We start from the raw sequence: 15,601 nt of genomic DNA, 5'->3' as shown, positions 1-15,601 counted from the left end.
TTGAGATGAGATAATAATGTTACACTCATGACATTGTGATCCCTAACATGAGTTTTCGCACCGGTGAGTCGTATTTTGCCTGACCCAAATAAAGCCACTATAATTGATGTTAACTAGGCTTCACTGATGCTCGTTTGTTGAGTCTATTTCTACCCTCCCACTACCCCTGTCAATTTTCCTTTTTTTTTTTTTTGTTAAACAAATTCAGAACTATTCATTTGACTTTTCAAAGAAGCAAAACATTCCAAAAAAATGTGTAATGTTTTATTTTTATTTCTAATTCTACACTTTGCAGAAAATGTATCATCACCACACTGTGAGGGCAACAACAGATCCGTCGATTTTACAGCTTGCACTGAGACAACAGAAATCAAGAATATGGTGTTTACAATTGACAAATTGACTCAAAATACTGACTACTGGTAAGTTTATTTCCCATTATGCACACAGCTTATTCTTGGTTTTAACTGTGAATAGGATAAAGCAGCCTCATGACTAAATATATATATTTTTATCATTGTATCTACTAGTACGTGCCCGTCCGTGGCCGTATGTACGTGCAAAAAAAAACATATTCAAACCACGTGCCAGAAACAACAACCACACAGGCCATTCCTTCGCTCGCGCGTGACCGTACGTGCAAACCAAAATAAAAAAAAACAACTTTCAAACCGCGTGCCAGAAACAACAACCACACAGGCCATTCCTTCGCTCACGCGTGACCGTACGTGCAAACCAAAAAAAAAAAAACAACTTTCAAACCGCGTGCCAGAAACAACAACTACACAGGCTGTTTCTTCGCTCGCGCGTGACCGTACGTGCAAACCCCCCCCCCCAAAAAAAAAAACAACTTTCAAATCGCGTGCCAGAAACAACAACCACACAGGCCGTTCCTTCGCTCGTGCATGACCGTACGTGCAAACCCCCCCCCCCCCCAGAAAAACTTTCAAACCGCGTGCCAGAAACAACAACCACACAGGCCGTTCCTTCGCTCGCGCGTGACCGTACGTGCAAACCAAAAAAAAAAAAAACAACTTTCAAACCACGTGCCAGAAACAACAACCACACAGGCTGTTCCTTCGCTCGCGCGTGACCATACGTGCAAATCAAAAAAAAAAAAAACTTTCAAACCGCGTGCCAGAAACAACAACCACACAGGCCGTTCCTTCGCTCTCGCGTGCCCGTACGTGCGTGGATGTAAATTCTCCATGCAAATGTGCATCATGTAGTGGCACCTATTGGTGGTAGCAGAGGGTATTATAATTTCTTTTTTTTATCTGAGCAACGCTGATGTTAAAGCACCCCCCTCCCCCCCCGCCCCCCCACAAATCACGAAAAAAAATGGAGGTACCTGTGAAAGCCTGTCATCATGTGTGAGACATTATTAGCAGGGAGGGATATCAAGCCAAATGAGGAGCAAAGGGGGAGGGAGGGTGGAAGGGTGGGGTTAAAGCATTCCATGCACAGGTAAATTTGTCTTCCTTTCCTTCTCCTCACCCAAAAATTTTGGAAAACACGATGATTAATTGGTCTGTCAGTGAAGCAACGGGTAGGCTCTACTTGTAAATAGAAATATTTTTCTAAATGGTGGTTTAGTACTCCACAGGGTAGAAGAAACTCTCTGGTACCATTAAAAATTGGGCACACTAATTGTAGAAGCAAACCCTCGAACCTTCTCCAATCTTCTATAAGATTCTATAAGATATTATCTTCTATAAGATAATAAGCCTTCTCCAATCCTGAGAGGGGAGGCTTAATCTAATATAACAAGCTCGAATGAGCTAAGATCCTCGTCCTCTTATTGATGACGTCATAAAAACGAATATGACGTCATAGTGGTGTATCATATGTGCGGTAATTCATCTCTGCAAATGCCCTGCTCGATTCCCAGAAACAAAATTCAAAAAGCTTGCCTCATTTCGGAGATAATTTTTAAGGCAATTTCCATTAGCAGAGATATTTTGACGTCACAACTGTTTTTCTAGGAGGAATTTTCAAAATCGGAGATGGTTACTGCCTGCGCAGGGTATTTTCACATATATATGCCAAGTTTCAGGAAGTTTCGATGAAAACTGTAGGCTGCGAAACAAAAAAGTCCACAAGAACAACAATGTGAGTAAGACTTAGAGATCCTCCACCAGGATCTAAAAATCATTCCATTATAATCTTAATCTAATCATTCCACCTCCACCAATCTTCACTGCCCTCTGCCCCCTCTCTTATTACTCCCCACTGTACCTCAACCCATCACTACCGAGCCTTTTCTCCTCCTCATCCAGCCCTCTCCTCGAGCTTTTCTGCAATCCCCCAAACTCTTTCAACAACTCTCCTTACCCCCCCTCCTCCCTCTTACTACCCTCCCCTCACCTCCCCTCCCCTCACCTCCCCTCCCCTGCACCCAAAACCACCTCTCCTCCTTCTTCATTAACAGTGTGGACCTCCAATATCCGGGGCCTTCGCTCAAACCTGACATCTTTCCATACAGGTTGCCACTGACAAACCAGACATAATTTGCTTAACAGGAACTTTCCTCCCCCAAGACATCTCTGACTCCTGATATCTCTCCCTGGTTACTCCCTCCTCCGGTATGACAGATCTGAGCCTCGTCCTGGTGGAAGAGTTGCTCTCTTAATCAGAGACTCTATTCCTCACTCTCCATGCACTGCCCTCACTCCCCCACACCCTCAGGAATACTTCTGGCTACGGCTTCCGCTCCACTCCTACCTCATGTTTATAAGTGTATTGTACCGTCCACCAAACAGTGATGACTCCATTTACATCTTGCCATCCGAAAACATGGACCAACTTCTATCTTCTCATCCCAACTCTCTCTTCCTCATATGTGACGACTTCAATTGTCATCATGCCAGTTGGCTGGGTGTGGGTACCTTTCTCACCTGCCATGGTACTTCAACAAAGGACTTATGCGACTCATTGGGACTGATACAATCGGTCAACTTCCCTACACAGATCTCAAACAACGGTGCTCAATGTCTTCTGGATCTGATTTTGACCAATTTCCCTGAAAATATCAGCTGTTCTTCCTTCGCTCCAATCGGTTCTTCTGACCACGTCCTTGTCTAAGTGGACATCTCTCTGGCTGTTATCAGAGAACAACCTCACCACCGACGAGTCTGGCATTTCACTCAAGCTGACTGGCAGGGTCTCCAAGCAGCCATGAAACTTCTAGACTGGTCTCCCATCGCTACTTTCTCCAACATCAATTCATCCTGGGAATTATTTCAAAGAAACTTGCTCTCCCTCATGCACAGATTTATCCCCTCTCGTCGTCAGTTGCCCTACCCTTCCTCCCGCCCTTGGTACATTGAAACTTGTGGCGAGGCAGTTGTCCTGAAACAACTTGCCTTTGCCTCATGGAAGGCTAATCCAACTGAGGGTAATCTCAGTTCCTTCCTGACACACACACACACACACACACACACACACACACACACACACACACACACACACACACACACACACACACACACACACACACACACACACATACATACACATATACACACACACACATACATACACACACACACACACACACACTAACATTTATTAGTATAGATATGCAAAGACAACTTTTATTTTTCCTATTATATTAAGTTTGTTATATCATGAAGAGTTCATGGAAATCCCTTGAAAGTGCTTTTGGTTTCACATTACAATTATTTATTTTGTTATCATGTCTCAATTAATAAATCTCCAAATGGACTCATACTTTTTCACCTAAATATATATATATATATATATATATATATACATACATATATACAAACGTGTTGATTTGACTTTATGTTTTTCAGGCTAAGGTATGGTGTACCCCAATCTGCTAAACCTTGTTCGGGTCTATCCGATACATTCAGAACAAAGAAAGGTAAGACCAAATCATTTTGTCACTCTAAAGATAGCATTTGATATGATTGATATTAAAACCTTCATTTTCCCCTGCTCACTCTTTGGGTCACTCGGCTCACCCCAAACCAGAGTCGTGCTCACTAATCCCAGGGGAAGCAGCCCGAAGCCCGTTGCTATCACCTCAAAGTCCGTCTGCCGGGGCTTCCCCGTCTGTGTTCCTCTTCCCTTCTCCTCATCCAATCAGCATGCTTCCCCCACAGGCACCACACTCAGGCTACTTACCACATTCACCATGCACACGCATGTAGGACTCGTACACCGTCCACACCCAGGCACACACACACCTCACTAGGGAGAGAATCCACACAGATCTGGGCCTCCATCTCTCCATTCACACCATGACCGATGTTGTTTGCGTACCTGTTTTGGTGCAGCTGCACTGGCCGCCAGTGATCGTCGCGCTTCATCACCGGCTCTCCTGGCTCGGATTCTCGCACCCACGTCTCCTGTGAGGCACTCCATTTTGCACTCCAGCCTGTCACCACTAGCCTTCAGCTCTGCTTGTCCGCATCAATTGTTTTTCACCATTTCAGCCTGCCTGGCCCTCGTGTCAGCCCCAATTCTTTCAAACATGACCATCATGGCACAAATTGCTGGCTGAGGTCTGGCTGTTTCCCCGCTACCGCAGTGAAGCCACCCTGCTGCTTTGTGGGGCTTCCGGGTTTGTTGAGGGGGTATTAATGGTGCTACCGGGTAGTGATGAAGACTCTACTATGCACGAGGGTGGTCCTTCCATCTCTACGTCCATTTGGCTTGTGGTGACATCTAACCAGCTTTGTCCCTCCTGGTTCTGCTCATCCTGGCTCAACATTGTGGTGGTTTGGTTTGAAATAAATTTCTAAAACGGCTCCACAATTTTGAGTTTAGATGCGATTCATGATTCATAGATGTTTAGATGCACCTCAGATTCGAATTCCAATCAAGCTGACACCATTTGTTACAGTGTCGGCTGAGTCATGGTTCAGGTCACACTCCCGACATCAATTGTTAGAGCCGTAGGTCTGTTCCAGTTATCTGGTTCGAGTCCCATGAGTCATGTCAAAACGACCGCTATTGCCAGCTGAGTTCACAGCCCCGAGTAAGTCTGCAGGCCTGGTTACCACGTTACAATACTCATTGGGATGGCAGAATTTACTGGAGGAAGTGCTGATAGGTGCTCACGACCTACATAATTCGGCCGAGCAAACGTTGGTCGTGAGTGCAGCCTGAGACCGGTTTGATCTGGCTTTCCGAACTACACAACCAGCCTAAACCATCAAACGAGGCAACCAGAACTAGCAGAATTCAACCCCGACACCAGGTATATTTATCACCAAACAAATGTTCAGGGGAAGGATTACATAAAGCAAAAAAAAAAAAACAAGTCTTTATAAATAATTAAACACCCTTTACCCTTTACTAGATACTCACCCTCGAAACAAACCAAACCAACACAGATTCCTTAACTATCCTATGCCTTAGGGCCTGTCAAATCACACGGCATATTCAAAGGGAATACAAACAATATCAAGAGGTCACTTTAAAACACGGAGGCAAAGCCATGCAGGAGTTCTGGGAAGGTTTCTTCGCAGGGAAATCGCTCCGTGACCAGAAAGAGAGGAGTCAACATGGTGGGTCAGTGTGGCATTCTCAGCCATTGGGCAGTTTGTCACCACTGTTAGGGTAAGCTCAGTTAAAAAAACACAAACTCAGCTTGGTCCATTGGCAAAACAAAACCCAGAGTTCCCTCCTGGGAACACAACCTTCTGGCTTTGTTGGTGGGGCTCCTTCTCCTTCCTGCTGCGGCACACTCTAGCATCATCAGCCTTGCACACACACACACACACAGACACACACACACCTGTGCATCAAGGCTCTTGCGTGTGCTTTTGAAAGAACTTTTAAACAGAGGAACAGAACATAAAAGCATAGCCAGATGTTAGATGTGGGGGATACAAGTCATACAACACCAGGAGGATGGGGAAAACAAACTTCTCTCTGCACATTATGGTGACCACATATCTAACCTCACAATTATGTTTTTTTTTAAAATTCAATATAATTTTTAATATACAATGTCAAGGCTCGTATAAGAGCTAACACATAGAACATAGGAACGTATAACAAGGGGAGAGAAGGCAAGAGGGGTGGGAGAGGGATGCACAAAACAGTGGGGAACAGAGACATTAGGAGATAGGTGGAAGATAGTGGGATGGGGCAGGGTACACGGGGGTAAACAAGATGGACACCACAGGGACTTTCAGGAAGGAAATCTACAGGGACACATTATGGTTATTCCAAACAAATGTTAAGAAGATTTTGCACTCTCTGAACAGGCCAGTGGACATGAAATCATCCCAACAACTTATACAAACAAAGCAAGACACCACCTCAGGGCCAACATGCACAATAACCATTCACACAAAAACTGAGCGAGATTAAGAGAAAGAAATCAGGTAGTGGAGGTCCCATTTTGAAGGGCCCGTGGCAGCAGCTCGTGGGAGCAAATCATCCTGGCAGCAGACACAGGCCTAACTCTATACCACATCTAGAAACCAAGAGCTCCACTATTTTATTTTTATTTTTTTTTTTGTATACCTTGGTCGAGGCTCGTATGAGAGCGAACACACAACTCACAGCAAGGAGGCATGAGACAAGAGGGGCGGGAGTGGAAGGGACAAAACATTGGGGAACAGACACAGGTGAACTGTGGAAGGGAGAGGGATGGGGATGGGACGGGGAACATGGCGAGGGGAAGATGGACATTAAAGGGACTTTCAGGAAGGAAAGCAGGAGAATTGAAGGAAGTGGGCTTGGGTGGATTATCGGGGGTAGAAAAGATCGAGGATTTGGATGGGGGAAGATAAGAGGTGGTGGTGAACAGCTGTTTTGAAAGCCTGGAGGGAAGAATGGGAAAGAATAGAGTGAGGAAGTTTATTCCAAAGGCGGGAAAAAAGAGGAATGAAAGAGTGAAGATGAGCAGTGATTCGTGATTTTGGTAGTTTTACCAGAAGGGGTTGTTGGCGGACCTTGAGCGCCCTGTGGAAATGTGGTTGGGACAAATCACAGAGAGAGCAGGGGGGCAAGGCTGGAGAGGAGTCGGTAGAAGACAGAAAGACCACCGACCAACCTGCGGTGATTGAGTGAGAGGCCCAAAGACTCAGCTTCATTGCGGGAGATGCCAATGATCTTAAAAGCCCTGGTTTCGACAGCGTGAAGTCGAGAAAGGTGGGAGGCAGGAGCACCAGCCCAGAGGGGAGAGCAGTACTCCATCAGGCTACGGACAAAAGCTTTGTAAGTGGTCAGGAGCTCAAGAGGGCCGAGGAAGGACTTTGCACGACGGAGGATTCCCAGTCGGCGACTGGCTTTTGAGGCAAGGTTGGAAATGTGACTTTCCCAGGAAAGGTCATGGCAGATAGTGAGACCCAGAAGCTTGAAAGAAAAGACTTCTTCCAGAGGATTGTTGAGAAAGTGGATGGGGGGGTTTTGTAAACGGTCCTTTCGAAGAGACATAGTGAGAGTGTGAGATTTCCCTGACAATATCTGCTGCTCTTCCTTCGCTCCAATTGGTTCTTCTGACCACGTCCTTGTTAAAGTGGACATCTCTCTGGCTGTTATCAGAGAACCACCTCACCGCCGTCGAGTCTGGCATTTCACTCAAGCCGACTGGCAGGGTCTCCGAGCAGCCATCAAACTTACAGACTGGTCTCCTATCACTACTTTCTCAAACATCAACTCATCCTGGGAATTCTTTCAAAGAAACCTGCTCTCCCTCATGCACAGATTTATCCCCTCTCGTGTTCAGTTGTCTTACCCTTCCTCCCGCCCTTGGTTTACTGAAGCTTGTGGCGAGGCAGTTGTCCTGAAACAACTTGCCTTTGCCTCATGGAAAGCAAACCCAACTGAGGGCAATCTCAGTTCTTTCCACAAAGCTCGGAACAAGTGTGTATCTACCCTCAGGAGAGCCAGAAAACAACATCTTTCTCATCTCAAGTCTGAACTCTCAAACCTCTCTCCCTCCTCAAAATCCTGGTGGCGTTTAATCAAATCTGTTTCTGGTGTATGTTCCCCCTCCATCCCCTCCCTTACCTCAAATGGCCGCACTGCTGATTCCACACGTGATAAAGCTGAATGTCTAAACTCGGTGTTTGCAGCTAAATCTTGTGTCCCAAACCCATCACTATCTCTACCCACTTTACCCAGTCGCACCCAACTGTCCCTGGACTCTGTATCCTTTTCTCCTGACAAGGTGGAGAGCTTGCTTTCAAACCTCGAGTCAGATTCTGCAACCGGTCCAGACGGCATCAGCCCACGTGTCCTCAAAGCCTGCTCTTCTGCTCTTGCTCACCCTCTCTCTGTTCTATTCACCCTCTCATTTTCCCAAGGTCATCTGCCATCTGCTTGGAAATCTGCTAACATCACTGCCCTGCATAAAAAGGTGCAAAAACAGATCCCTGTAACTATAGACCAATCAGCCTTCTCCCAATCATCAGCAAGGTTATGGAATCCATCATCGCTTCAGACATGAAATCCTTCCTCTTCTCCAATGGCTTGATTTCCAATCATCAATTTGGTTTCAGACCAGGTCACTCTACCCTAGATATGCTGCTACTGCTCTCCCATCATTGGATGGAGGTCCTCAATGCCAGACAGGAAATCCGAGCCGTATCCCTGGACATATCACGTGCTTTTGACACAGTCTGGCACCCTGCCCTACTCACCAAACTCTCTTCCCATGGTATTCAAGGCCATCTCCACTCATGGCACGCAGACTTCCTCTCCTGTCGCAGTCAACGTGTGGCCCTAAATGGAGTTCTTTCATCCCCTCTTCCTGTGCAGGCTGGAGTTCCTCAAGGTAGCGTTCTGGGCCCTGTTCTTTTTCTGGTTTTCATCAATGATCTCTCGGACTCTCTGGAAAATCCTCTATTTCTCTTTGCCGATGACTCCACCCTCTGCCGTACCATATTCAACCATGAAAGACACGAGAACCAACTTCCTCAAACAATTGAACACCGGTCCCCTGCTTTTATTGGCTAACCCCCCACTCCCCACCTTATTCACACCCAAGATGTGAACATCACCACTCTGGGCTCTGATCACAAACCAACTATGCGTTGCCGCAAGCATAGCGACAGCACCGTTGCCCATTCAGACGATGTGACCTGCTGAGCAAGTGAAATCCAATCGCACGTTACCCTCTCTCTCCTCCCCCCACAAACGACACAATACCTATATGTGTGGAAAACAAAATTATCATTAGAGAAGAATACTCCACGTGAAAATTTCTGCTAAGACACCACTTTTCAGCAGTGGAGTGATATTCCACAAATAGCAGAAGCCCATGGTAAAAAATACCCCGATGTAAAAAAAAAACAAAAAAAAAAACACAAAAAACAAGAGCAAGAATTGCTTTGCAATACAGGTCTTCAACCGACGTGATATTTTCTAAGTCCTAAAAGGGCATAACTCTGTGAAAAATTGACAAAACGCCCTGAGACTCAAAATTCTTATGTATCTTATCATAATAAAGCCATGTACCAAGTTTCAGTTAAATATGTTAAAGGGTATAGGGGAAAAGTCTGAAAAACCGCAGGTGGGACGGATGGACAGACAGACAGACACACAGAGGGCAAACTTATAGTCCCCTTTGGTGAAACCAGTAGGGGACTAAAAAGGAAGCCTTTATTCTTGCACTGGTTAAAGAGCTCTTAATGAGAGGTTCTATATATCTTTTTTGATAGGAAATAAAAAAAATATTTGGGAGTGTTTGAAGCAGAAGACTGCTGCCTATACACCACTCATGTTCAATTTCTTATCTAATTGAAAAAAAATGCAATTTTCCCATAAGTTTGGATTAATTTGAAGCAACTTTTACACAATCATTTCTTTCTTTTCGAGGAGTTTTCCCATGTTTCAGGGTGGGACAGACAGACAGACAGACAAATAGCATTAGCCCATTTTTGCTAGAAGCGCCTCCTCCTCTCAACGGGAGCAACCATGGAGGTTAAGTTATTATCCTTATTCAAACGGGTGATTGAAAATACCTCTCGCAGCGTAATTCAAAACACCTCACTGCACCGAACAGGAGTACTGCACTATAAAGGGAGGGGACTTGTTATACTCTCTCCCACCTTGAGGCGGTGCTACACGATACACATTTGCATAGAGAATTTGTGTCCCTCCCCACCTCTCTCTCCCAAAGACCACTAGCAAAGTTAAAAACACCCCTTTGCACTAATTAGGGTCTTGCTGATCCTATATAGCAAGTCTGGATGTAATCGTCTCAGAACTGCAGGAGTACAAAGAAACACACGCACGCACGCACACACACCAGTCCATGAATTACAGCAAGGATCACAGATAGTGCATTGATAAAGGTAGTATGAATTGTGACGTTTCAAGATGCAATCCTCATTTCGTTGTACTTACTCATTCTTAGTTGTTCCCATACGTGCATTGATTGTCGGCTTCAATCTAAACATGACCTTTTCATGTAACATTCCCATTGTGTGAACCTTTTCCCACAGTTGAACCTCTCAATGGTATTGTAACATGGTTGGGACGACGTTCTGCTTCGATGGTTGTGATTACATCCATTTTGGCCATTCTACTGGCATTGCTTCTCATCGCTTTTATCCTGATGTTCTTTGTGAAATGGTACGTTTTAACATCTTCTATCATGATATCCATAACTGGCTTCTTATTCTTCATTCCTATGCAGCACCCCGCATGCTGGCAGATAACTCATATACGTGAACTCTCACTATATTCCAAAATAGTGGAATGCTGCAATTTATTTATTTATTTTTTCCAAGGTTGTGTTATGGAATGTTTAGTGTGATCAGAGCTCATGACAAATTTCCTGCGATATCGGCATTTCTCATGGATCAGTGGCTAATATCATCGCGTGGTTTACTGATGACTGCATCGTTGCTGTGTAAATGTGGCCTGGAAGGCCTTCGACAGTGACACTACGACAGGAATGTGTCCTTGCTTGCCACTCACCGCCATGATAATCTTATTGACATTCCCCATGGAACATAGATGAGATTAATTAGAGGGCATGTCTGCTATGTTAGAAGTCTGGAGGAAGGAAATTATTGACAGGTATGATCAGAGTCTGGGAAGGTCCTCGAGGACTTGCAGTGCCTACTCTACTCAGTGGATGTCACACACACACACACACACACACACACACACACACACACACACACACACACACACACACACACACACACACACACACACACACACACACACACACACACACAGCCTTTGACTCGTGTCAACAACAGAAAAGTTGTATTTGTGAAACAGAGACATTAGGTTTCATGTAAATGTCTATGGGCCAAACAAAAGTGTCTACCAGGATGTACAGCGGCCTACTAAAGTATTCACCTCCTAACAATGATGCCACAGTTCGATGAATGATGAATCATGTGGAAACAATTTTCCCAAATGAACTTTTTTTTTATTCTAACTGAAGAGATCAAACTCAACACTTATAGTTGATGGAGGTTACATGTCGGGAATACCTGCAAAAACATGTAGAAACCAAAGTTCACTGGTTGCGAAGTTGTTCAGCCCCGCAAGTCAGTACTTTGAAAGAAACACCTTTTGTAGAAATGACTGCTGTGAGTGTTTTGGGGTAGGTCTCAACGAGCTTTGCACAGTGAGATGGTGAAATCTTTGCCCATTCTTCACGTGAAAATTTCTCCAGTTCCACCAAGTACGATGGGAATTGTTGATGGACTGCAATCTTCAAGTCTCACCAAAGGTGTTCAATTGGGTTCAAGTCAGGACTTTGCCTGAGCCACTCAAGAACATTTATTTTCTTCTTATTCAGCTACTCCAGTGTGGCTTTAGCTTTGATCTTCAGATCACCGTCCCACTGAAATGTGAATCTCCTACCCAGTTTCAGATTCATGGTTGACTCAAACAGGTTTTCATCAAGGATTCTCCTGTACTTTGCAACATTGTCCCTTCTATCATGACAAGCTTGTCAGTCCTTGCTGATGAAAAGCAGTCGCTGCTGATGAAAAGCAGCTGCCACTACCATGCTTCACAGTCAGGATGGTGTTGACTGGGTGATGTGCAGTTTTAGGCTTACACCAGACATAACGCTTTGGATTTAGACCAAAAGGTTCAATTTTTGTCTCGTCTGATCACAAAACGTTTCTCCACTTGACTGCAGTATCATGAAGATGCTTTTTCGCAAACTCCGTACAAGCTTTTATATGCGACTTTTTCAGTAATGGCTTCTATCTTGCCACCTGTCCATAGAGGCCAGCTTTGTGAAGGGAACGGTATATTGTTGATTGATCAACAACACTGACCCACATCTCAGACATAGAGCTTTACAGATCTTTCAAACTCATTGTTGGATTTACAGTGACATCCTGAACCGGTTTCCTGCTTGCCTGGCTGCTGAGTTTGGACGGGCGACCTAATCTAGGTAGAATCTGGGTGGTATGATACGTCCTCCACGTCTTCGTGATGGATTTCACCGGACTCAAAGGGATAATAAGTGACTTTGAAATGTTCTATAACCCTCTCCTGAACGGTGCTTCTCCACCACTTTATGTCTGACTTCTTTGGAAAGCTCCTTGGTTTTCATGTCTGCCTTCTTGGTTGACCAAGTGAGTTGCACCTTAAAACGCCTTCAACAAGTTCAACCACTGATGAAACAGGTGAAACCAATTACATGTATTTTGTAACCTTTCAAATAAATAATTTGCTCCTGAACTGATCTCGGGTTAATTAGGCAAAGGGTTTGAATACTTGTGCAACTGAGAATCATCTGATTTTCTCTGTTAATCTAACTTGTTCACATTTTATCTGCATGTTTTTAAAAATCCTTATCACTTTGGAGTAGTTTGTGAAGACTCGATATGTTAAGTTTGATTTGAAAGCATCATGAAATATGCTCAGGTGGCATCAAAATGTGAAAACTTTGGAGGTGAGATGAACACTTTTGCAGGGCATTGTAGGTTGGACATCAATCTCTAAGATCCCAAAGTAATTCAAGATGAGATGGATTTTGTAAGAAAAATGAAACTTTCGTTTTGTGATGGTTGGTATATCTTTTGTAAAAATTTTGTTGGAAATAGTACAAATTTAACATGATCATTAGTTTGTGAATTACCTCCGCCGTCGAAGGCCGACGGAGATTGTTCCTCCCTGTCTGTCTGTCTTTGTTTGATTGTTTGTCTGTGAGCAGGATATCTAAAAAAAAAGTTGCGGACGGATTCGGACAAAATTTGGTGGAGTGGTTGGGTGTGTGACAAGAAGGAATTGTTGAGATTTTAGTGAAGATCCAGATCCAGATTCGCATACTGGGAATTTTTTAATTTTCAAGCGATTCTTCACGATTGAGAGATCGGGCCAAAAAGGATATGTAACATGATATCTCACAAAGTTGGGGATGGATTATGAGAAAACTTGGTGGATGAGTTAGTTAGATGAGAAGAACCAGCCGATTAGATTTTGGTTCAGGTCAGCAGATCCGGCCTATCGCTGGGATACAAAACGTAAACTGTTCATGTTGATTTTGATTGTTATTGTAAGTTTTTTTTTTTTTGTGATTATATTTTCCATCTCAGTATAAAAAAAAGTTGAAATGTATAATGCATAAACTGTTTGTCTGTGTGTTTATGATAGGGAAACACCATCAAGTGGGATTATTCAACAAGTGAGACCACAGCAGTCGCAGAATTCCAAGTATTCCAAGTATGATACGCACCATTTCAACGGCGCCTATGAAGACCCATCGCTACAATACGTCAAGACGTAGAAATGATGACTTGCACTGTACATTATGACACATACAATACCCCCCAATCCTATAGTGCAATACAGCAATCCCATTAAAAAAACACACACACAAACACACAACAAACCGCACTACTTGATCATGCCATCTTAAAATCAGCAAATCACCACATCAGGAAACTTTATGGCACATGACATAAAGACTCCTCTTCATACGTGTGGCAAAGCCATCATGTCCACATCAGGTCACATCTTAGTATCCATTAATGGTGGGTGATGCAGTTTACCAACTTCCGCCACAACTTGCTTGGAGCCTTCACAATTCTCAGCAAGGTTCCCATAGTGTTTCTCAATGTAAGTCCCAATCACACCTTCAAACACACTGTTGTTTTTTTTCTTCTTTTTTCATATTGTAGTTGTAATTTCATATTGGGAATCTGTCAGGGAACTATGATTTGAGTTTGGTGGTTTGAATAAAATTTCTCTTTTCAACTCTTCTCCAGTGTATGTGGTTGGGTTTTTAGATCCTTGTGGAGGATCTCTCAGTCTTACTCACGTTGTTATTATCCCCCACCAACCAACGAAGTTGGCGGGGGATATAGAAATGGGTTCCGTCCGTCCGTCACATTTCGTTTCCGGAGCTTAACTACAAATCCCCTCAATATATATTTACGAAATTTGGTACACATATCAAGCAAGTGGTAAACTGGTTCCTTTTGATATTTAAAGATTTCCCCAAAAAATTTTTCTGTCATTTTCCATGGAAACAAGTTGGGTATTAAGAAATAATTGAGGTTAACCTTTGTTTCCAGAGCATAGTTGCAAAACTATTAACTATTTCTTTATGAAATTTGGTACACTTCAAGAATAAACTGAACTGGTGCCTTTTGCTACTTGTCCTCATTTACTATGGCAGGGGATATTGAAGACTTTGTCTTCAACAGATGCTAGTTGTTCTTCAACTTCTTCTTGTGGACTTTTTTGTTTCACAGCCTACAGTTTTCATCGAAACTTCCTGAAACTTGGCACATATATGTAAAAATTCTCTGCGCAGACAGTAACCATCTCCGATTTTGAAAATTCCTCCTAGAAAAAAAAGTTATGACGTCAAAATATCTCCGCTAATGGAGATCGCCTAAAAAATTATCTCCGAAACTAGGCAAGCTTTTTGAATTCTGTTTGCGGGAATCGAACGGGGCATTAGCAGAGATGAATTACCGCACATATGATACATCACCATGATGTCATATCAATTGTTATGACGTCATTCCTATTTTTTGACATTTTTTTGTTTCACAACCCAGAGTTTTCATTGGATCTTCGTGAAACTTGCCATGTATATGCAGAACGCCCACGCGCAGGCATTAACCATCTCCTATTTTGGAAATTCTTCCAAGAAAAAAAAGTTGACGTCATAATATCGCCGCTAATGGAAATCGCCTATACCATTATCTCCGAAACTGGGCAAGCTGTTTGAATTTTGTTTGCGGGAATCAAGCCGGGCATGAGCACAGATAATTTATCGCAATGACGTCATATTCGTTTTTATGACGTCATCATTAAGAGGACGAGGATCTCAGCTCATCCGAGCTTGTTTTTCTTGGCATTCATAATGTGTTGTACTTTGATTCGCCAGATGTATTTTCGAGCAAGAATCGTGCACCTTGCTCCGAGAAACTCGAGTTAATTCGGGACATTGTAAAATGTATTCCCAAAATAAAAATGGCCGACAGTGTCGTGGCCTCGAGGCAAAAGCACGTTCGCTCGCTCTGAGCTGTCGAGCCTGGGTTTGAATCCCGACCCAGCTTGAGACTGTCATCCTGGTGTTTCACAAGAAGGCGAATATTATCGATTTTTGTGTGTGTGTTTGTGTGTGTGAGTGTGTGTGTACGTAATAAGTCGACGGAGACGCCAGATATTA

At 43.7% G+C, this 15,601-nt stretch overlaps 1 protein-coding gene across 2 annotated transcripts in view; it reads left to right on the top strand.

Moving 5' to 3' along the window:
* The window catches only part of LOC147013504 (uncharacterized), a 29,250-nt gene extending 15,268 nt beyond the window's left edge, over positions 1 to 13,982 (top strand). For both annotated transcript variants that reach the window (XM_085855347.1, XM_085855346.1), the window contains exons 4-7: positions 296 to 422; positions 3,819 to 3,889; positions 10,437 to 10,566; positions 13,570 to 13,982. In XM_085855347.1, the coding sequence (XP_085711473.1) occupies positions 296 to 422; positions 3,819 to 3,889; positions 10,437 to 10,566; positions 13,570 to 13,702 (461 nt within the window). In that variant the 3' untranslated portion in view covers positions 13,703 to 13,982. The remainder of the gene's footprint in view (positions 1 to 295; positions 423 to 3,818; positions 3,890 to 10,436; positions 10,567 to 13,569) is intronic.
* Positions 13,983 to 15,601: the final 1,619 nt, after the last annotated feature.

This window comes from Eptatretus burgeri, chromosome 14 (assembly GCF_056783735.1).
Source record: "Eptatretus burgeri isolate ZD-2024b chromosome 14, Ebu_testis_v1, whole genome shotgun sequence".
In the NCBI taxonomy this organism is placed as follows: Eukaryota; Metazoa; Chordata; class Myxini; order Myxiniformes; family Myxinidae; genus Eptatretus; species Eptatretus burgeri.
This window is presented reverse-complemented; position numbering and strand designations above follow the sequence as displayed.